General features: G+C 41.8%; 1 protein-coding gene across 1 annotated transcript in view; it reads left to right on the forward strand.

Moving 5' to 3' along the window:
• The window catches only part of LOC126183834 (serine/threonine-protein phosphatase 6 catalytic subunit), an 81,633-nt gene that overhangs the window by 26,758 nt on the left and 31,036 nt on the right, over nucleotides 1-23,839 (forward strand). The window contains exon 4 of the mRNA XM_049926093.1: nucleotides 13,939-14,018. Within this exon, the coding sequence (XP_049782050.1) occupies nucleotides 13,939-14,018 (80 nt within the window). The remainder of the gene's footprint in view (nucleotides 1-13,938; nucleotides 14,019-23,839) is intronic.

Below are 23,839 nucleotides of genomic sequence, written 5' to 3' on the forward strand. Positions count from 1 at the left end.
CAACTGCTTCTTCATTACCCAGTTAATGATTTTGTACAGCGATACTTCATGAAGTTTCGCCCTCACCACTACCTGGAGTAGGGTGTAAATAATAAAAAGCAAGCAGGTCTGTAGGACATCAGTTAAAATCTCACAAATAATTGCTGATATTTGTTTTGTTCGTTTTAGGCCATGGTCCAAGGCATAATTCTCTAACATTTAATCTTCCAATGCTACACACATTACCAAAGGCTTTAACAACTCAGAAACCAGTTACAGTCTCAAACAAGCTCAGTAAGCTGGACTGTTTATACGAGGGTCACTCCAAAAGAAATGCACACAATTTTTTTTAAAAATCCACCTTTTATTCTACATGTCTGAAAGTTTTACAGTGTGTAGATACATACTTTTGGAACAATATTTTCATTTCTCCACATAATTTCCATCTCTCTCAACTGCCTTATGCCATCCTGGAACCAGCACGAAGAGTGTCTTTCAGTTTCCCAGAGAGAAGATAGTCACATGGAGCCACGTCAAGACTGTAAGGCGGGTGTTTCAATGTTGTCCATCTGAGTTCTGTGGTCACTTCCATGGTTTTTTGACTGACATGTGGCCGTGCATTGCCATGGAACAGCAAAACATCCTGCTTTTGTCAGTGTGGTTGAGCACCACTCAGTCGAGCTTGAGGTTTCTTCAGTGTCATCACATATGCATCAGAATTTATGGTGGTTCCACTTGGCATGATGTCCACAAGCAAGAGTCCTTCCTAATCGAAAAACACTGTAGCCATAACTTTTCCAGCAGAAGGTGTGGTTTTGATTTTTTTGTTCCTTGGGTGAATTTGCATGATGCCACTCCATTGATTGCCTCTTCATCTCTGGTGAAAAGTGATGGAGCCATGGTTCATCACGTGTCATAATTCTTCAAAGAAATTCATCTCCACCATTCTTGTACTGTTCCGAAAGTTCGCTGCATACCGTTTTTCTTGTTTCTTTGTGAGCCACTGTCAACATCCTGGGAACCCACCTAGCACAAATGTTTTTCAATGCCAACACTTTCAGTATTCTGCAAACTCTTCCTTCCCCTATCCCAACGTAGCGTGACAATTCGTTCACTGTGATGTGTCTGTCAGCAGTCACCAATTCGTTAACTCTCTGCACATTGTCTGGAGTGTGTACAGTATGAGGCCTGCCACTGCGAGGACAATCCTCAATATTGCCGTGCCCACTTTCCCACTTTCCCACTTTCATCACGTAACCTGCTTGCCCACCGACTAACTGTACTGCGATTGACAGCAGCATCTCCATACACCTTTTTCAACTTCTTGTGGATGTTTCCCAGTGTCTCGTTTTCACAGCACAGGAATTCTATGACAGCATGTTGCTTCTGACGAACATAAAGTGTAGCAGCCATCTTGAAGACCTGCTGTGACGGCACCACTTACGGGAACAGGTTGAACTAAGTTTGAAAACAAGTGGGAAGGATGTATCTACACACTGTAAAACTTTCTCACATGCAGAATGAAAACTGTATTTTTACAAAAATAGTGTGCATTTCTTTTGGAGTTAGCCTCATATGTATCCATGCAGCAGTCAGTTTGTGATGTCATCAGACAGTTGCCTAAGATCACGGAGTCATACCAATATATGTTAAGGAACTTGTAGTGGAGAACGATTGGTGCTGTTTGTTATATTTAGCACTAAGGCCCACAAGTTGTCTAATTTCAGTCCTCCTCCTTTTCTGTTGAAATTGTTCTTGTGCTTTTGTATTTTTATGGCGTCTGTACATCCAGTACACCTGTAATCACTAGATTTTGCTAAAACCGCAATGTCAGAGAAAAGAATTTGGTGATTTACCAGTCTTGCCCAGATGACAATTGTTCTTGTGTTCTTTAAGGCATATGTTAATGTTTCTTTTTGTAGTTCCAATGAACACTTGACCACAAACAAGGCATTTTACATACTCCTGATCTGGTAAGTGGTGGGCATAGGATAGATACCTGTACGAAAATTCCAATCGACATCCCACACAGATGTGGTGAGTTATCAAAACATTGGTGGACTGTTCTAAAAGAATCTGTGGATGACAGAACATGGAGAACAAGCTTGATCATTTAAGAACTGCTTTCAGCAGAAACAGCTACTCTGGTGGAAATACATAGGGCACTACACCCTAAAAGGTCTAGAACTTCTAAAGAAAAGTGCCAACCAAATGGAAAGTCTTCCTTCCACAGGTGGCATCAGCAGAGTACTCAGGGAACATGGTATTGATATAGTGTTAAACTAACAGGAAAGATGCGTGAATATTAGAAAACTACAAAGGACCTATAACTGCCACTTGCTACAGCAGAAGTATATAAAATCCCTTGCAGTTAGGGTCAGCTGTATATAGGAACAACAGAAAGAAGCACAAACATGCACCTTAAGGAACATCAGAGCTGTTGTCACCTGGGCAAGACGGTAAATCAGCAGTAGCAGATAATGCACTGGAACCAGTAAAACACAAAAATTCAGTTTCTCTGGCACTGTGGTTTCAGCAAGATGCGGTCATAAGGATGTACAGAGGCCATAAAAATAAAAAAAAGCACAAAACAATTTCAAAAGAAAAGGACTGAAATTACTTGAAGTTAAATGCTGATCTTTCTGAGGTCGTGGCTCGAGACGTCACTTCACCTAGCAACTAGAGCTGCCAGCAAATGTCATGCTCAGCGAGATGTTCTTTTCCTAACTTCTGATAATGATTGCACTGTATTTGTGTTATTGTTGGGTTTGTTACACACTCTGTTTGTATTTGCATTCTGGTTAGACAAAAGCTTGTTTAGATGTTGTGCCTGTAAGGGTATATACACTGTGAGGAGCCGAAGAAACTGGTACACTTGCCATATATTGTGTAGGACCCCCCACAAGTGCACAGAAGTGCCACAACAGGTCGTGGCATGGACTCAGACTAATGTCTGAAGTAGTGCTCGATGGAATCGACACCATTAATCCTGCAGGGCTGCCTATAAATCCGTAAGATAACGAGGGGGTGGAGATCTCTTCTGAACAGCATGTTGCGAGGCATCCCAGATATGCTTATTAATGTTCATTTCTAGAGATTTTGGTGGCTAGAGGAAGTGTTTAAACTCAGTGTTCCTGAAGCCAGTCTGTAGCAGTTCTGGACATACGGGGTGTCGCATAGTTCTGCTGAAATTGCTGAAGTCCATTGGAATGCACAGTGGACATGAATGGCTGCAGGTGATCAGGCAGGATGCTTATGTACATGTCACCTGTCAGTCATATCTAGATGTATCATGGAATGCCATATCACTCCAACTGCACAGGCCCCACACCATTACACAGCCCCCCCCCCCCCCCCCCCCTGCGGGTCTAGGGGTTAGAATTGACCCGAGGTATTCCTGGCTGTTGTAAGAGGCGACTAAAAGGAGTATCTCACTTTTCGGCTCTATGAGTTCAGGTCCTATTCTATGATTTGACCTGGCACTTTCTAAATTCTACAGAAGTGCGGGCCACATGGGGAAGGCTGCCTTACGTGGTGCACAAGCTATCCATAGTGCCCTTAGATTCAATCTCAGGAATCTCTTGTCATGGCTTTGCATCTCCACCTGCGATTCAACTATTTGGGCGAGGACACTTTCAGGGTGCCATTTTCTTCAATTGTCTCCTGTCCTCTTTTGCCCCAATGACAATATTGGGTTTCTCTGCGCCAAATATCTAGCATGGTAGCCAGTTCATTGTGGTGGGGCTGTCGTGTACCCATTTGGTGGGAGCCCCCTGACAACACAGGGATCACACTGCTGATGCCTGAGCTGTAAACTCACCATGTATGCCAAGGAGTTGATGCCTGTCTTCTTTGGGGCATCAGGACTCCTGGCAACAGCCATCATGCCACGTTGCCTTTGCTGTGGCTGGGTGGCACTCGTGGGGAGAGCCCTTGATCGGAGTGGGTGGCTTCAGGGCAGATGACCCACAATGAAGTGGACTACGTCATCACTTACTGGTGACTGTACAATGCCAGGCGTCTCTAAGAAGGGAAAGATAGAATACAATGCTGACAGTTATGACCCTAAATCGTTTCCCTCCCTCGCTACACCATGGGGGGAATGTAGGGCTGAAGAACAAAGAGAGCCATATTCACCTCAGTTTTTAGACTGTAGCAGAACTGATGGGGACTCCTTTCTACTTACGAAGCCTTAATTTTTCATTGAACATCTTGAGGATAACTTTGGAGAAGTGACAGCTCTGTCCAAGATGCAAAACGGCACAGTCTTGATTCAGACAGCATCCCCAGCCCAATCCTGGGCGTTAATTGATTGTGCCAAACTGGGGGATATTCCTGTTTCCATCACTCCCCATAAAAGCCTCAACATGGTCCAGGGGATTATTTTCCATTGCGACCTCCTCTTGCAGTCTGTTGACGAGCTCTGCACCAATGTAGAACAGGGTGTTCATTTCATCCAGCACGTTCATGGGGGACCCAAAGGAAACAGGGTTGCTACCATTGCCTTCATCTTGGCCTTTGTGGATGATTCATTCCCTAAAAAAATCAAGGTGATGGTTTACTGCTGTGATGTTAAACCATATGTCCCTCCCCGTATATGGTGCTTCAAATGCTGGAAATTAGGGCACATGTCTTCCCGCTGCACTTCCAGCACCACATGTCGAGGCTGAGTACATCCACTGCACCCAGGTACTCCATGTGTGCCTCCTCCCACTTTCATCACCTATGGAGATCACCTCTCCCACTACTCACCAGACTGCCCAGTACTCCAAAAGGAGTGGAAAATCATGGAGTGCAAGACTCTGGACTGGTTGACTTACCAAGAGACTAAACATAAATTTGAAACATTAGACCCCATTCGGTTGACATCGACATATGCTGCAGCTACTTCACCATCGCCGTCCCAAGCGCCAATGGTTCCTCACTCGGTGCCATGAACGGTGGGCCCTCTGGGCTGCCAGAATACATCCGCCTACTTGGTGGTAGGGGGCAAATCTTCCTCCATAACTCCCAAAGCACCTACTTAAGGAACTAGGCCCCCCCAAATGCAGTGTATATCAGACCCCTCCCTCCTGCCGAAGAAGCAACAGCCTCCTCCGGCCCCTCTCATGCGGAAGGGGATCCTCCCTTCCAATGTCTCCACTAATGCCATAGCAGACACTCGCTAGTGGCTAAAGAAGCCCAAAGCTGCTGGCCTAAGAGCCTCGCGGTCTTCCTCCGTGCCTGAAGCTGCTTCGGAGAAGTCTTCCCAGCAAGCCTCTAAAGAAAAGCGAGAGAGCAAGCAAACAAAGTAATAGTCTGCTAAGAAACAGGACCCTCTGGCGGCCCCAACACCACCACTCCTTACCAATTCTGCACCTCCAGGTGAGGTGGAGATTCCTGCACCCCCTGAGGACCTGGATTTCATGGATGCCTTATCCACCATGGGAATGGATACAAATACTAAATCGGTGGCAGTAGGTGACCGAGGCATAACCTGCCTCCTTGCACTCTTCATGTCTTCCCAGCCTCATGATAATGTCATCCTCCAGTGGAATTGTTGCGGTTTTTTCCACCACCTGGCTGAGCTACAGCAACTGTTAAGCTTTACACCTGCTTTCTGCATTGCCCTCCAGGAAACGTGGTTCCCGGCGATGCGGACCCCTGCCCTCCGCGGCTATAGGGGATACAACAAGAACCGTAGCAACTATAATAGTGTGTCAGATGGAGTTGGTGTCTATGTCCTGAACTCGGTATGCAGTGAACCTGTGCCCCTTCAAACACCTCTTGAAGCTGTGGCTGTCAGGATAAGGACGACACAGGAAATAACTGCCTGCAATGTATATCTTCCTCCAGATGGTGCAGTACCCCTGAAGGCATTGGCTGCACTGATTGATCAACTCCCTAAACCTTTCCTACTTTTGGGAGATTTTAACGCTCATAACCCATTGTGGGATGCACTGTGCTTACTGGCCAAGGCAGCGATGTTGAAACTTTACTGTCTCTGTTTGACCTCTGCCTCGTAAATACAGGTGCCCCCACACATTTCAGTGTGGCACAAGGCACATATTTGACCATTGATCTCTCTGTCTGCAGTCCTGGCCTTCTCCTCTCTATCCACTGGAGAGCTCATGACGACCTGTGTGGTAGTGACCGCTTCCACATCTTCCTGTCACTCCCCCAGCGTCATGCCCATGGACGCCTACCCAGATGGGGTTTAAACAGGGCAGACTGGGTAGCCTTCACCTCTGCTGTCACCGTTGAATCTCCCCCACATGGTTCCATTAATGTTGTTATGGAGCACGTCACTACGACAATAGTTTCTGTGGTGGAAAACACAATCCCTCATTCTTCAGGGTGCCCCTGGCAAAAGAATCCCTTGGTGGTCGCCTGAAGTTGCTGAGGCAATTAAAGGGCGTCAGCGAGCTTTCCAGCAACATAAATGGTACCCTTACCTAGAGCACCTAATAGCCTTTAAGCGTCTCTGTGCCCGCATTCACCAGCTTATAAAATGATGGAAGCAGGAGTGTTGGGAGATGTGTGTCGACCAGTGGGTTCCATACATCACCTTCCCAAGTATGGGTGAATGTCAGATGTCTTTTTGGGTACCAGACCCCAACTGGTGTCCGTGACAACATCAATAGCATGTTATCTACCGACGCAAATGCGATTGCCAAGCGCTTTGCTGAGCACTATGCTTGAGCATCTGCGCCGGAGAACTACCCCCAGCCATCTGCACCCTCAAACGGCGCATGGAAAGGAAAGTCTTCTCGTTCACTACATGCCACAATGGACCCTGTAGCGCCCCATTCACAGAGTGGGAGCTCCTCAGTGCCCTTGCATATTGCCCCGACAAAGCTCTTGGGCCAGATTGGTTCCACAGTCAGATGATTAAACATCTCTTATCTTGACTACAAGCGATGTCTCTGTCATCTTCAACCGGATCTGGTGCGATGGCATATTTACATTGCAATGGTAGGAGAGCACCATCATTCCCGTGCTCAAACCCAGTAAAAATCTGCTTGATGTGGATAGCTATCGGCCTCGCCAACATTCTTTGTAAGCTGCTGGAACGTATGTTGTGTCGGCGGCTGGGTTGGGTCCTGGAGTCACGTGGCCTTGTGATTTCCATGTCAGGGCGGCTTTCACCAGGGTCGCTCTACCTCTGATAATCTTGTCTCCCCCAAGTGTGCCATCGAAACAGGCTTTTCCATGTGCCAACACCTGGTTGCCGTCGTTTTTGACTTACGTAAAGCATACGACACGACCTGGCGACATCATATCCTTGCCACATTGTATGTGTGGGGTCTCCAGTGCCTGCTCCCAATTTTTATCAAAAACTTCCTGTTGCTCTGTACTTTCCATGTACAAGTTAGTGCCTCCCATAGTTCCCCCCATATTCAGGAGAGTGATGTTCTGCAGGTCTCTGTATTGAGTGCCTCTCTCTTTTTAGTGGCTATTAATGATCTAGCAGCAGCTGTAGGGCCATCGGTCTCACCTTCTCTGTATGCGGATGACTTCTGCATTTTGTACTGCTCGTCTAATTCCTTTTCTTGCTGAGCGGCACCTACATGGAGCCATTCACAAGGCGCAGTCATGGGCTCTAGCCCACGGCTTCCAGTTTTCAGTCGCGAAGTCGTGTACTTCTGTCGGTGTCGCACCGCTCATCCAGAACCAGAACTTTACCTTAATGACGATCCACTCACTGTAGTGGAGACATATCGATTCTTAGGACTGGTTTTCAATGCCCGATTGACTTGGCTACCTCACCTTCGTCAGCTTAAGCGGAAGTGCTGACAGCACCTCAATGCCCTCCGCTACCTGAGCAACATAACTGGGGTGCAGATCGCTCTACGCTGTTGCAGCACTACAGAGCCCTTGTTCAATACCGCCTTGACTATGGGAGTCTGGTTTATGGTTCAGCAGCACCCTCAGCATTGTGTTTAGTTGACCCAGTGCACCTTTGTGGCATTTGCCCAGCGACGGCAGCTGTTAGAATGAGCCTGGTGACCAGTGTCTTGGTGGAGGCTGGAGTCTCTCCATTGCAGATCCGATGTACAAAACTGCTTACTTGCTTAGTTCCTGTCGTTCCCTCTGGAACATAGGGCCGTGACGAAATTCCTCCACCTGGTATGATTTCTTCACTTCACTCCAGGTTTTCCCATCCTTCGCAGCTTCTCACTTGATCGTCCTTTTCCACGTCTGTTTGAGACAACCACATTTTCTAACTCCTTGAGAGTTCCAATCCAAAGCCATCCTTTCAATAGCTCCATCAGGTGTCCTCAATGTGTGCCGTGTGCCCAATCCAGTTCCATTTTCTTTCTTTGATTTGTGTATTGATTGGCTGTTGATTTGTCTCCCTCCAAAAATCTTCATTTGTCATTATATTTGGCCATCTCACATTTAAAATACGCCGGAGACAACAGTTAATAAAAACTTGGAGCTGGTTTTCGATGTGGTTAGTCACCTTCCAAGTTTCGCAACCATACAACAGAACGGCCTTCACATTGCTATTGAAAAGTTGGAGTTTGGTCTTCTTTGAGATGTTCCTATTTCTCCAGACAGGGTACAGTTGTAGAAATGCACCATTTGCTTTGTGGATGCGACTACGGATATCCTCCTCAGCGCCTCCTGTAGTTGTGACTATACTTCGGAGATAAAGCAAAGATTGGACCTGTTCTACATCCTCTTCATTAATGGCCAGCCTATTTGTGTTGGTCGAATTAATCCACATTTCTTTAGTTTTGCGAACATTTATCTTGAGGCCTGCAATTTCCACCTCTCTCTTCGATGTCTCGATATCATTGTGCCATTAAGCAAATGTCATCTGTGAAGTCTAAATCTTAGAGCCTATCCCACATCCCCCATTGTACACCTCTCTTTCCCCCCCCCCCCCCCAATCACTCTCTTTATCACTTGGTCCAACACCAAAAGAAATAGTGTTGACGAAAGAATACACCCTTGTTGTACTCCTCAATTAACTTCGAAAGGCTCTGTTAGTTCTCCATTGTGTAGTACTTCGCATTCATGGTCTTCATACATTTCCTTGATGATGATGATAATCGTTGTTGGAATGCCATGTTTTGCAAGTGTGTCCGACATGTCTCTTAGATTGAGAGTCTAAAGCCTTTTCAAAGTGAATGAAGGTAAGGTACAGGGAGTGTTGGCACTCCGCGCTTCATTTCAGAATAATTCTGAGAGTATTGATAAGGTCCATGCTGCTTCTATGTTTTCTAAAACCTGCCTGCTCTCTTCTCAGTTGTGCTTCCACAGAATCCGTAATACAGTTTAAAATGATCCTCGAAAGTACCTTGCTCAGTACTGACAATAGGGTAATGCCCCGCCAGTTGTTGCAGTTAGTGATGTGCAAAACTGCTCACCAGTTATGTTGCACATATTCATAGTTCTCCTGAGGATCCGAATTACCGTCTCCTTTTCCCACCCGCGGCACTTCATCTCCCGCATCAGTAGCCCAGGTCAGGGCTAACGATTGTGGTTCGCGTGCGATCCCTTCTGTCCGAATGGGAGCCCTTCTCTGTATTACCTCTACTTGCTGTCCATTCATGTACACCTCCATGGTGTACACTTTAGCCAAAGCTTCATCTGGACCTTTTGCAAGGCCCTAAGGACTCTGTTAACCCCGCTTCTCTCCACTGCCATTTCCTCTCGCTTCTTGACGTGTTCCAGGGCTCTTGAGTAGTTCACACAGACGGCTCGATGGCTGATGGTAATGTTGGCTTCGCCTATGTCCACAGAGGCCATATTGAACAGCATTCCTTGCCTGCTGGCTGCAGTGTATTCGCTGCAGAGCTTGTGGTCATATCTCTTGCACTTCAGTACATCCATTCCTATTCTGGTGCATTATTTCTTCTCTGTTCTGACTCCCTAAGCAGCTTACAAGCTATCGACCAGTACTACCCTCGCCATCCTTTGGTAGCAACCATCCAGGAGTCCATCTCTGCCCTGGAACAGACCAGTCATTCAGTGGTGTTTGTGTGGTCCCCAGGACACGTCAGAATCCCATGCAAGGAACTTGCTGACAGGTTGGCCAAACAGGCTATATGGAAACTGCTTCTGGATATGGGCATCTCTGAAACTGAATTGAGTTCTGTTTTATGCTGCAAGATTTATTGGCTTTGGGAGACGGAATGGCATAACAGTACACACAACGAACTGTGTGTCATTAAGGAGACTGCAAATGTGTGGAAGTCTTCCCTGCGGGCTTCTCGCAGGGAATCAGTTGTCCTTTGTCAGCTTCGCATTGGCCATACATGGTTAACTCATGGTTACCTCCTCCATTGCAAGGACCCACCTTAGTGTCGCTGTGGCTCACAAATGACTGTTGTCCACCTCTTGCAGGACTGCCCCCTTTTAGCCGCTCTGCGGCGGGCTTTTAACTTTCCCAGGACCCTACCTTTGGTGTTGGGCGACAATGCCTCAACAGCAGCTTTAGTTTTACATTTTATTCGTGATGGTGAGTTTTATCATTTGATCTAAGTGTTAGCGAATGTTCTTTGCCTCTCTGTGTACTCCACCCTAGTGCTGTTAGGGTGGAGTTTTTAATGTGTTGCAGAGTGGCTGGCTTCTCCTTTTTATTCTCATGGTCAGCCAGCCATGGTAATCTGCTTTCTTGTTTTAATCTCTTCTACCTCTTTCTTACATCTCTGTGATTTTATTGTCCTCTTTTATTCTTTGTAGTGTTTGTTGCCTTTGTCATTCTTGTTGTTCTTGTTGAATTTTCTTCCTTTCAGTATTGTGCTTTACATCTCATTTGTTTTCTTCTTTCCGCTGTATGATTGTTTTAACAGGAACAAGGGCCGGATGACCAAGCAGTTTGGTCCCTTTCCCCCCTTTTAAATCAACCAACCATTACAGAGCTTCCACCAACTTAAACAGTCCCCTGCTGACATGCAGGGTCCATGGATTCATGAGGTTGTCTCCATACCCGAACATGTCCATCTGCTCGATACAATTTGAAATGTGACTCGTCTGAGCAGGCAACATTTTTCCAGTCATGAACAGTAAAATGTCGGTATTCATGGGCCCAGGCAAGGCGTAAAGCAGTGTGTCATGCAGTCATCAAAGGTATATGAGTGGCCTTTCTGCTCCAAAAGCCCATATCGATGATGATTCATTGAATGTTTTTATACGCTGACATATGTTGATGGCCCAACTCTGAAATCTGCAGGAATTTGCAGAAGGGTTGCACCGTCCTTCACGCTGAGCGATTTTCTTCAGTCATTTTTGGTTTCCTTCTTACAGGATCTTTTTCCGGACACAGCAATGTTGGTCATTTGATGTTTTACCGGATTCCTGATATTCACGGTACACTCGTGAAATGTTTGTATGGGAAAATCTCCACTTCATCGCTACCTCAGAGATGCTGTGTCCCATTGCTCATGTGCCGACTATAACACCACATTCAAACTCATTTACATCTTGATAACCTACCATTGTAGCAGCAGTAACCTATCTAACAACTGTGCCAGGCACTTGTTTTATATAGGCATATGCCTGTTTACATAATTTTGTATTTGAATACAAATTCCTATAGCAGTTTCTTTGGCACTTCAGTGCATGAACTTTTGTCTGGGAAGGGGACCATATAGACTGACCCTTTCAGATATTTTTTATCTATATTTATGGGATATGGAAGTCCGTATCCAGGTATCGGTTTGCTAATACACTGCAACACAGTTTACAAAAGAAGACGTCAAGAGTTACCTCTAAAAATGAAACAATTTCCAACTGCTTTTAAGTAGAAAGCAATGTAGTGCATTACAACAGCTAGATAAATAGCGTCGCAGTGTTTACCAAAAACACATTTCAGGTTCGAACCTCTATACAATAATTTTGTTTTATTTTTATTTAAATTCTGTATTTTTTGGCAAGTAGAAACAATAACAAACAGGTATAGAATCATAATTTTCTAATGAAGATAACATGATTTTATTTTCAGTTAAGGTCACATGAAACAAATTAAAATTTGATACAGACATGTGAAATGACTTACACCAATGATACTGATGCATTTTGTATACTCGTTTCTCTGCAGAACAAAGAAAGAATAAATTAGTGGGCATTAGCAATAAATGGAGGAGATACAAAACACCCAGAGAAAATGCATTTGCAGTTGACCAGCCAATTCTGTAGATACAGTCCAGTCTTTTGAATATCCAGATGCTTGAATCTACTAGATGTCTTTTTTCTGCCTTTGTAGTTGGTGGCTGTAGCACTGTTTACTGTAAATGAACGTCCACCTGAAGATATTTTGGTGAACTCATAGGATTGACAACACTTTAAATCTGTAAAGTTTGTAGTCCCATAAATAGTACACACAGGGATTTACTGTCTATATGAAGGCATTAATATATGTTGTATGGTTTTATCTTATCTGGAGTAATGTGTGTTTCATGTTTAACTACTTCCACTTGTCATGGAAAACAAGTATTAAAACACCTAAATTTGTTGTCTGTATTCTTGGTAGTTCAGTTATTTGTTTCCCGAACAAGCTTCAAAGCAGAAATATGTAACTGCATAAGTATCTTTTGCTTTCACTGTATTAAGCTCCATATATTGTTAGCATATTTAATGCTAGAGTGATCTATTTTTGGTCTCGTATTCATACAATAGTTAAAAACATGCTTACTAAGATATTTTCTGCCATTTCTGCTTATGTTTTGCCTCAGTGCCAGAGTTCGCGCTCTGCTTTTGTCAATTTTTATGTGCCACTGCATTTACGCTACCGTACAGTGATGGTGCTGGCCACTCTTACCGAGACAACGCACTGAGTGTGACACCTTGTAGCAGCACTAGGTATCTCTTGCATGATGTCACATGCCTTGACCCCAGAAAGCTCAGGTTTTAATGCAGTGTGAAATTAGATAAGTTGCGGGCCTTAGTGCTAAATAAAACAAAACTTTTCCACCACTAGATCCATAACATACATCGGCACAACTCCGTGATGAACTGACCGTTGCATGGATACACAGAAACAGTTACTAAGTTTCAGACTGCAACTGCTTTCTGAGTCATTAAAACCTCTGATGGTGTCTCCAGCATTAGAAGACAAAAGATTAGGCGGTGTGCTATGCCTTGGACCATGGCCTAATGCCCACAAAACAAATATCAACAATGTCTTTGTAATTATAGAATTCAGGCTTTCATGGACATTATTTGTGTTACTTCTACATGTAGATGTAACACAAGTAATGGCCGTGTAAGTCTCCATTCTATAATCACAAAGAACTGTTGCACAATTGAAGAGTTTCTCATTTTGTACACTTCCCTGTACTTTTGAGGTACATTTGCCATACCAATGATAAACTCTTGTTTTCATTGAAAATTGATATTGTGGATACCTTGCTCTGTAACAGTATAGTAATTTATTTGCCCAAGGATCATTTTGCAATTACACAGGATGGCCAAAAATAAAACTGGTAAACATAGCTTGAAACTTCGTTTACAGTCTCGGGAACATTTGAATGCCAATAAGTAAAGGTCTTGTAAAATTAATACTGGCTATATCAGATGTTCCATGTTGTAAGGGACTACAAACAAATGTATTCAGATTGTTATTGTTGGTGGTGTTAAACTTCCACTTCCATTTGCCTGTAATTGAAATTACATTAATGTAATTTTTGGGTGTTGACTCAATTAGGTTTAGTTCAGTTGTATACAGATGCAACAGTTCTCAACTGTTGCATATTAATTTCGAAATTAATGTTACATTGAAGGAAACATGGTAACATATTAGGGATGTTGCTTTCAGAAAGTAGTAGTTGTAGTAGTAATGGTGAGGATTACTTTTAACATGACTATGTTAAGAAACTAATGATCCAGATTTCCAAAATGAGTCTTGCATCATAGTAATCTTGGTAATGTAGTTTCAGTACATCAGATGCAACAGTTCAGTGCATCAGTTTGTGTTAAGCAATTAGTGTTATAAAACACAGATACATGTCTGTTTTAACTTTTCAGATGAGTGCCAGAACAAATATGGAAATCCAAATGCATGGCGTTACTGCTGTCGGGTGTTTGATCTTCTTACAGTTGCAGCGGTATGTCAATATTTTAGTAAATAATATCTTTTTTAAATCACCTGGCAGTTTATCTTCAATAATACTCTGCTTTTATTAAAGTTCCTAGTTTTGTGTTACAATGGGATTGTATGTTTTGGTAATTCGTAAACGAATGTGTGAATTTGCTAACATTTTATTTGTTAGAGATTAATTGTTGAATCTGACCATGAGTAGTCTTTGACATAACACCTGGCTGCCACCTGTCCTCCATATTGACTAAGTCATAGCTGTTTACTTAAGGAAATAGTAAACTTCTCCACCCTCATAATTTTAAGTCTAGCTATTTGCACAAACTGATAACACTATGGGACTGGATATTATCTGGAGGAAGTGTTGTCTTATACTTGAGCTTTTCCCCTGCTATATCTGCAGAACTATCACACCACTAGCTTGAACAGGTCATACACTTAAGAAAAGAAAATTGAAGATCTGTTAGATGACAGTCAGTTTGGCCACAAGGCGTGTGACCACTAGGAAGCAGACTTTGGCAAGGCACTTGCAGAAGCTACTTCTCCAAGTTCTTTCCATACAAGCACCCCCAGCAAATCTTCTTTAACACCTTATGCAAGTTAGTGGAAACAGTTGCGTGCATCTTGCAGCAAATACTTGCCAAACTAGACATTTGCTAGGAGCATTTCTCAAATTTGTAAAAGTTTTGTTTGTTCAGTACTGGTTCAAAAATGTCAGTGTCGAAAAGGAAACTGGCGATAAGACTATATAACTGATCACCACAGCCAAGTAAGTGTGAAGCAGATGTCTTTGGTCCCTAAGTCATGTAGGTATCAGAGGGAATGAACAAGGTGACCATTTGGCTAGAAAAGTGACTACTTGCACATCAGCATTGACCGTCCAAGGTGCAGATTTGCAGCTGCAAATAAGACCTATCCTCCCTCAGAGACAGAACAATGGGTAAACTACTGCCTCCTCTTAATAAATAATAAGTGTTGGTTCCAATGCTTAGATATTAAATGCCTACATGCTTTCATAATTCAATCAAATTTCTTGCTAATGTCATTAATTCAAGATTAACACCCAACCAACCAATTTATTTTTAGGGTGAAATGGTATCAGTGATAAGATTTTCTTGATGATATTGCTATCCTCATTGAAAGTGAGGCAGGATTGCAGGACCTGTTGAACTAAATAAGCAGTCTAATAAGTACACACCAAATACTTAATATAAATGTAAGAAAGATGAAAGTAATGAGGAGTAGCAGTTATGTTGACATCAAAATTGGAAACCATGAAGTAAGCAAAGTGATGGAATTCTTCTGCCTTGTAAGCAAGAAACACATGACAGACAAAGCAAGGATGACGTGAAAAGCTGAGTAGCACAGTTGGAGGGCATTCCTGGCTGAAAGAAGTCTAAAAGTATCAAACATAAGCTCCAATTTTGGTTTAGAGTACAGCATTTGTATGGGAATGAATAATTTCGTAAAACAAGAACAACAACAAAGCGTTTGAAGTGTTGTGCTATAGAATAATTAACCCCACTAGGTCAGTTTAATGGAAGATGTTGAAGCAATTCAGAGGTAGGCTATTAGATTCGTTAATGATAGGTTTGATCAATGTGCGACTATTGTGGAGATCCTTCGTGAACTCAAATGGGCGTCCATGGAGGGAAGACAATGTTATTTTCGAGGAACACTGTTGAGAACATTTAGGTAACCAGCATTTGAAGCTGACTGCAGAATGATTCTACTGCTGCCAATGTGCATTTCACGTGAGGACCATGAAGATAAGAGAGATTAGGGCTCATACAGAGGCATATAGACAGTCATTTCCAAGAGAGATTAGGGCTCATACAGAGTCACTTCCACCCTCCTCACTCTATTTGAGAGTGCAACAGTAAAAGGAATGACTAACAGTAGTACAAGGTACCGTACGCTATACAGTTGCTTGTGGAATGTAGATGTAGATGTTGCTGCTCTCACTTTGGCAAGCACATTATTAGTTGTCACTGTTTGAGTTCCCATACAAAGTATCTGTGGTAAAAAGAGTGAACAAAACACAGTAACAATAGCAACGTGACCTTTTTTTTTTTTTTTTTTTTTTTCCCCGGCATGGGGCACAAAGAAAATTCCAGTGTGTATTATGGGGAAAAATTAGATTGCTGCACTACTGCAAAGTGTTTTTATTTTGATACTCTGACTATTAAAAGTTCATTTGTCAATTTTTATTTTTTCATTTGAAATGTTAGAATTGTTCTTGAAGTTACATATTGAATTTTCCATTTATGAATATAATGTGTGATGTTGGCATTTGAAGTGCAATGTCAAGTGGAAAAAACTGTAATATTTGTGATATATTGTTGACTTGTGGTAGTAGAGTGCTGAAAGAAGTGGAGACAACACAGAACTTTATTGAATTGAAGCTAAATACTCAGAAAAAATGATTTTTTTCTACTCAAAGAGGGTCATTTTGATGCGACTGATTCTCCAGATCAGGAAAATGTACAGGCCCGGGTGACAGTTCAAATGAGTCACTTTATGATGGTATGTCACAGTCAACTTGCAACTGTCGAGCATACAGGGTGCAGTTGTCTGCAAGTTGTGGCTCACCAGTGACTCCTGTCACATGGGTTGTGATGCTATCTTTACTTCATACAGGTGGCTGGCAGAAGTGGTGAAGACTGCTGGTGGCACAAGCAGGGTGCAAGCAGAGAGCAATTTCAGCGTCATTGCAAAATTGATTGGGATCCTTGGGTTTGCAGCCAAGTGGAGAGTCTCAGCCAAACACTGTGACAGTTTTGGTTGCAGATTTCTGGGTTGTAGAAAAATTTCCACTATCAGTCACAATAAAATATTATTTATTCGCCACACTACCAGTTTTGGGCTTGTGCCCATCCTCAGGTGTTCATTCATTCATGTACATGTTCATATTGCTGGAGATCACTGTATAAATACAAAGAAAATTATTTGTTGGTGACTAAATGGATACAAGTGGAACAGTTGTAAGTTGCAATGCAGCATTTGTTGAAAATATGTCTGTACTTAAATAAAGATGAAGCATAATTATTATAATTATGCTGTAGTGACAGTTCTTCCACTTAGTTGCACATTTGTTACCATTTTCTCGTCCATGTTTCAATTTTACAAACATTAGCTGCATATTTCACTGTTGCATCATGCACTCGCAATATACACTGTGTTTACATACAAACATGCTCAAAGAACTTAGATGTAGGAGGTGTGAAGATGTTGCTCATACAGAAACATATAGGTTATGGACAAAGAACTTAGCCATAGGAAGTGCAAGGATGTTGCACACAGAAACTTAAAAAGTTGTTATAAATTGCAAAGCTTTTTATCCGCATTTTCATCAGAGAACTTAAAAAATGTCAGTTAAAGCTTGTGTTTACAATATGACTTCTACAAATTATGATGATGACACTTGAACTGTTGTATGAGATTTCCATATCATATAACTTTGTTATTATATCAGAGGATAATGAGCTTTTCTTTTTGAATATTTCAAGAAATATGTGGAGATAAGATTTGTTTGCTGGCATACCCTTTTGTAGGTAAAATTTAAAATTTCATACCAAATTGCCAACCTCTTTCAGAAAACTGGTTTTCAAATTTCTTTCAGCACTAACAACAAGCTACAACAGCACATCATCCAGTAAGACAACTAACCAATGCCACCACAAATCAGGTACTTACAAACTCTTATGTGACAATTGCCCACAGTTCTACATAGGCCAAACTGGAAGGAGTTTCGCTACAAGGTACTGTGAGCATATGGATGCCTTCCGGCTAAATAACTTTGATAAATTCTCCTTTGCAATGCATTTAAAAGACCACGGTCACTCAGCCACAGCCATTACAGATAACCTACAAATACTACACACTGTCGACAAAGGAAAGAAAATGAATCTGCTCGAAGAGCTAGAAATTTACATCCACAGCTCTAACTCGCCACACCTTATTCTCAATGAACAAGTGGAGCTTGCAAACAAATCTAGTCTCCACATATTTCATAAAATATTCGAAAACAATAGCTCATTATCCTCTGATACACACATCAAAAAAAGTTTTGCGTCACTCCAGTTCCTAGAACTCCTGAAGATAGACATTGACTGTGAATATTGTATCACAGACATCCCTTTGACTGTTCGGAAATTTCACTAAGCCCAACCAAAGATGTAAACAACCGTGCATGAGCAGCGCCTATCAGACGGAGGGGGTCTGACAGCCGATCAGTTCCAGTCATTCCACCAGGAAGGAGGTACACGGCTTGTGTTGTCTATAGTTCAACCATGCCTAGATGGTTAATACCGCTGTTTGATTGTGTCCGCATTGTTACTTTGTGCCAAGAAGGGCTCTCAACACGGGAAGTGTCCAGGTGTCTTGGAGTGAACCAAAGCGATGATACAGAGAGACAGGAACTGTCGATGACATGCCTTGCTCAGGCCGCCCAACGGCTACTACTGCAGTGGATGACCGCTACATACAGATTACGGCTCTGAAGAACCATGACAGCAATGCCACCATGTTGAATAATGCTTTTCTTGCGGCCACAGGACATCATGTTAAGACTCAAACTGTGCACAGTAGGCTGCTTCATACCCAACTTCACTCCCGACATCCTTGGCGAGGTCCATCTTCTCAACCATGACACCATGCAGCGCATTACAGATGAGCCCAAAAACTTGCCAAATGGACCACTCAATATTGCATCACGTTCTCTTCACCAATGAGTATCGCATATGCCTTCAACCAGACAATCGTTGGAGACTTGTTTGGAGGCAACCCGGTCAGGGCGAATGCCATACACACACCGTCCAGTGAGTACAGCAAGATGGAGGTTCCCTGTTTTGGGGTTGCATTATGTGGGGCTGACATATGCCACTGGTGGTCATGGAAGGCCCCGTAACGCCTGTACGATATGCGAATGCCATCCTCCGACCGATAGTGCAACCATATGAGCAGCAAATTGGCAAGGCATCCATTTTCATGGATGACAATTCATGCCCCCATCGTGCACATCTTTTGAATGACTCCTTCAGGATAATGACATCACTCAACTAAAATGGCCAGCATGTTCTCCAGACAGGAAAATGCCTGGGATAGATTGAAAAGGGCTGCTTATGGACGAAGTGACCCACCAACCACTCTGAGTATATACGCCGAATTGCTGTTGAGGAGTAGGTCAATCTGGACCAACAGTGCCTTGATGAAATTGTGGATAGTATACCACAACGGATACAGGTATGCATCAATGCAAGAGGACATGCTACTGGGTATTAGAGGTACTGTAGCGTACAGCAATCTGGACCACCACCTCTGAAGGTCTCGCTGTGTGGTGGTACAACATGAAATGTGTGGTTTTCATGAGCAATAAAAACAGCAGAAATGATGTTTATGTTGATCTCTATTCCAATTTTCTGTACAGGTTTCGGAACTGAGGTGATGAAAAACATTTTTTGATGTGTGTATAATAACAAAGTTACATGATACGGAAATCTGATGTAGTAATCATACAATAGCTAAAGTATCATTATCGTAATTTGTAAAAGTCATATTCTAAACACAAACTTTAACTGTCATTTTTGTAATTTGTAATAGCTTTAAAAAATTCATGTGTATAACATCATTGTACATCCTATATCTAAGTTCTCTGGCAAAAATGTGGATCAAGAAACTTCGAAATTTATAATAGCTTTTTAAGTATCTGTGTGTAACATCCCTGCACTTCCTATGGCTAAGTTCTTTGACCATAACCTACATGTTTCTGTATGAGCAACATCTTTTCACTGCCTATGTCTAAGTTCTTTGTCCATAGTCTACATGTTTTTCTGTAAAAGCAGGGTATGTCACGAGTGCACATCACAATAGTGAAATATGCAGCTAAATTTTCTAAAACTGAAACATGGATGTGAAAATGATAACAAATGTTCAACTAAGTGCAAGAACTGTCAGCACAGTGTAATTATAAGAATGATGCTTTCATCTTTATGAAAGTACAGATATATGTTCGACAAATGCTGCCTTGCCACTTAAAACTGTTCCACTTGTATCTGTTTAGTCACCAGCAAATAATGTTCTTTGTATCTATACAGTGATCTCTAGCAATATAAACATCTACTTGAATTATAAACACCTGAGGATGGGCACAAACTGAAACCAGTCATGTGACGAATAAATAATATTTTATTGTGACTGGTAGTGGAAATTTTTCTACACCCTATAAAGGAACAGTTCAACAGCATCCACTATGGATAAAATTCACTTACAGATTTCTGGACCTGCGTTGTGGGGTGGGGAATTGTAGGACTCCACTTCCTAGGTTGTGGGTGCGCTACACAAAGGAAGCAGCTACTCAGGTAGCAGGCTGCTTGTGATGTACACGTAGGGTTTTCTAGGCTAGGCAGTAGTTTGAGGTACACTGATGAACACTCACCAGTTGACATGCAGATAGCGAAATTGGGCTGTTTTAAGAGTAAAGACACTTCAACTGTCAAAATTTTATCAGTAAATTATTGTAGAATCCTTAACAAAACTACCAAATCTACTGTGCTCTAGGATATTTGTAGCACTCAGATTATTCTTGCTACTAAGAGCTTTCTGAAAACCGAAGTAGAAAGCTGAGAATTATGAAAACGTTTAAATTTGCAAAAATCCAGTCAGCTACACTATCAAAGTGTAAACAGGTTACCGATATCTTTGACTGACAAATATGTTTGTGGTGAAAAAGTAATATCCCTCACTGTGTATATGGATCAGAAAGAAAAGCTGGGATCATATGTGCTGTTAATTGTTTACCTATATCTTAAATTATTGAGATGTAGAAATAAGATCCATTCCCTGGTTTCAGTCCATATCATTCATTGTTAAAAATAAACTGTGGTATGGGATTTTGCTGAAATTTCAACAGAAGTGGTGATTATTTTCCCCTGAGTTATCATCACCTTCATTTTTCTTCAGAGAAACATTGTCAGTGGTGAGTTTTGAGCAATATGTAAGACTCCTTGTTGCCATATTAATTAGTTTATATCACCAAAATACAGCTGAGCCTATAAATATTCATCTCACTAACATTCTAATGCGTTTGAAATTGTGAAAGAAGCATAAAATAGCAATTGATGTAAAGCCATATCAATAGTTCATGAAAATGCCCAGTCTCAGTATACAAATAAACATGTTATTTCTTCACATGTATTGTTTCAAACCCACAATAATTCTTGTTTCACCAGCTATCGACGCTACTTAGATATTATATCATTTCACTGAAAAAAATCTGTAGTTGGTAGAATATCGCAGTTGATACGGAAGTTTCACATATTGATCTTAATCATATGGTAAAATACACTGTCTAAGAGATACAAAGTTTAGTGAATATTTCATTCTGACTTTTTTGCTGGCATGCGAGTTCGGGGCAAAGCGCTTTATATATGAACCATTTTTTTAAAAATTGATAACAGGTAGCAATATCCTTCAAAGTTTAGAGAAAAATTCAATGTGTTAACTACATTTCATATGCAGCAAAATATTGACCTAACATGCACCAAATGTTAATCCATAGCAACTTCTGTTTTCACTGCAAACTTTCTGTAATTCTTGCCGCAGTTTACTTAATCGTAAAGTATCATAATAAATATGACCATTAATGAGAACGTAAGCAGTTCATCATGAAGCTGATGAAGTTATAAGATGTGCATGAATCAAATTTTGTTACCAGATAGTTTTTTTACAATCATTTGAGGAAGATTTCAGGTCGGCTGACAGCGTGTGACATTCTGTTTGGTCTCGAGAGTTAACTGGTGTTGTCTCAAGAGTTCCCACCCCTGTAGGCTGTGATGTCAGCCACCAAACGGGGCTCGTGATTGGCCTGTGCCGGTAGCACGCAGGGATCCAACTAGGGCACATAAGTAAAATAGCACCAGACCTATTACGGAAAACACCCACAGCACCCGGCAGGGCAGTCAGGTAGCAGATGACAGAGTCCTCAAGGGAGCCATCGCATGAGCTGGCATGTAAGAAAATCTGACTCCATATGAGACAGGCATAACAGCTGTTAGTGTCCAGTTGCATGGTCTGATCAGTGAGGTCTCTTGATTTTAACCCTGTAGATGATGATTGCAATGTATTCAAATGGTGAGTCACAAGCAGTCTGTCAGCAATGATGAAAGTCTTGACGTAAAAGTTTTCTGGGTGTGGTACTGCGTCATAATTTATAAAACTACTGCTGCAGGAAAAAAACCAATGTTTCGGCCATGGTTGCAGCGGCCTCCTCCTGGGTCTACTGGTGTCAATGAAAGACTCCTCAAGACTTCCAAGCAGTACTGTTGATAAACTGAAATAATTAACAGTAAAACTTTTAAGTTGGTTTATTTGTTCTTGTCTAATCCACTGGGGGTTATTCAGACAGCCAGCTGGTAAAACAATGCTGTGTCTTGTTTAAATTACACTAGTGTAGGAATCATTTCCAAATAAAATTTTCAGAAATTGTAAACAGTAGATCTTAATTACATTTAAAACATGAATGACCAATTAAAATGATCTTTCAATGTGGTGTACCTTAAAGAAACGTTCAAAACAGAATCCTACACACAGTTTCTGTAAGAGCAATGTCTCTTTTTCATTTCCCCATTGTGTTGCAGGATATGGAGCATCTCTTTGTAAGTGTACTCTTCTTCTTTGCACGTGGTACCTTCTCAATGACGTACATTGCTGTAAGCAGTTAGTGTTGCTATTTTTTTTAAGGTCATTCTCATTGAGGTGAAGATACCATCTTACCATGTTTCCAGCAGTCCTTTTAAGAGAAGTGGCCTGAATTTACATGTACTTTTTCCTTCTCACTAGCATGATAAACAATAAATGCATTGTACACTGAAATATTTGTCTTTCTGAAAATCTGATGGTCCACTTAACACTTTCCTCGTTTGCATGAAAGTAAGTTTTAGTTTCTGATCGTTGAAGATTTATACTGCCCATAATAGAACTGTATGTCTTAATACATTGAGGCTTTCTTATTTTGTTGCCCTCTTTTGATTGCTGTAGCAACAGCATCATTATGGAATGTTTATAGTAAGGGCACTCTTGTCTATCCATTTTAGCACTGTAACACAGTGTAATAGGATAAAAGTTCACTTCTCTTCACTGTAGCATTTTTGAAGACATCAGGTACATTTTTTGTTTGTGTTCAAAGTGTCCTAGGTGCATTCATAGAATTTTTTTCTTCAAAAAGTGAGACAAATGTACACTTTTATAATTGTCCATCCAGAGGATGTGATCTAAATTGAAAAGAGGCTCAACAAGCATTACAACAGTCAAGCTGGTTTTCAGAGTATAAGCAGAAATAAATTTGTTTCTATCTTGTGGAACTTCCTTTATAAATCACACAGTGTCACATTATCTTGTGGGTGATTCACATATGTTGTAGGACTTTATTCCAAATTTAACTGTTGCTAGAGGTAGGTAGGTAGGTTTTTGTTGCCAGCCATTCTTTTCATAATGTACCGTATTTACTCGAATCTAAGCCGCACCTTAAAAATGAGACTCGAAATAAAGGAAAAAAAAATTTCCCGAATGTAAGCCGCACCCGAAATTTGAGACTCGAAATTCAAGGGGAGATAAAAGTTTTAGGCCGCACCTCCAAATCGAAACAATGTTGGTCCATTATAATACGAGACACAATTTAGGTCGAATGAATGACGATACAGCTACAGTAGTTTGGTTCGAGTCGTAAGCTTAGCAGTTATGCTTTACCAGGTAGTCATTGCTATGCATCAGGCGCTCCGTCCGTATTTATACGGGTACCCTTCCTTTTTCACGTGCTTCGTCTGGTTTGAACTG

Source organism: Schistocerca cancellata, chromosome 4 (assembly GCF_023864275.1).
Source record: "Schistocerca cancellata isolate TAMUIC-IGC-003103 chromosome 4, iqSchCanc2.1, whole genome shotgun sequence".
NCBI lineage: Eukaryota > Metazoa > Arthropoda > Insecta > Orthoptera > Acrididae > Schistocerca > Schistocerca cancellata.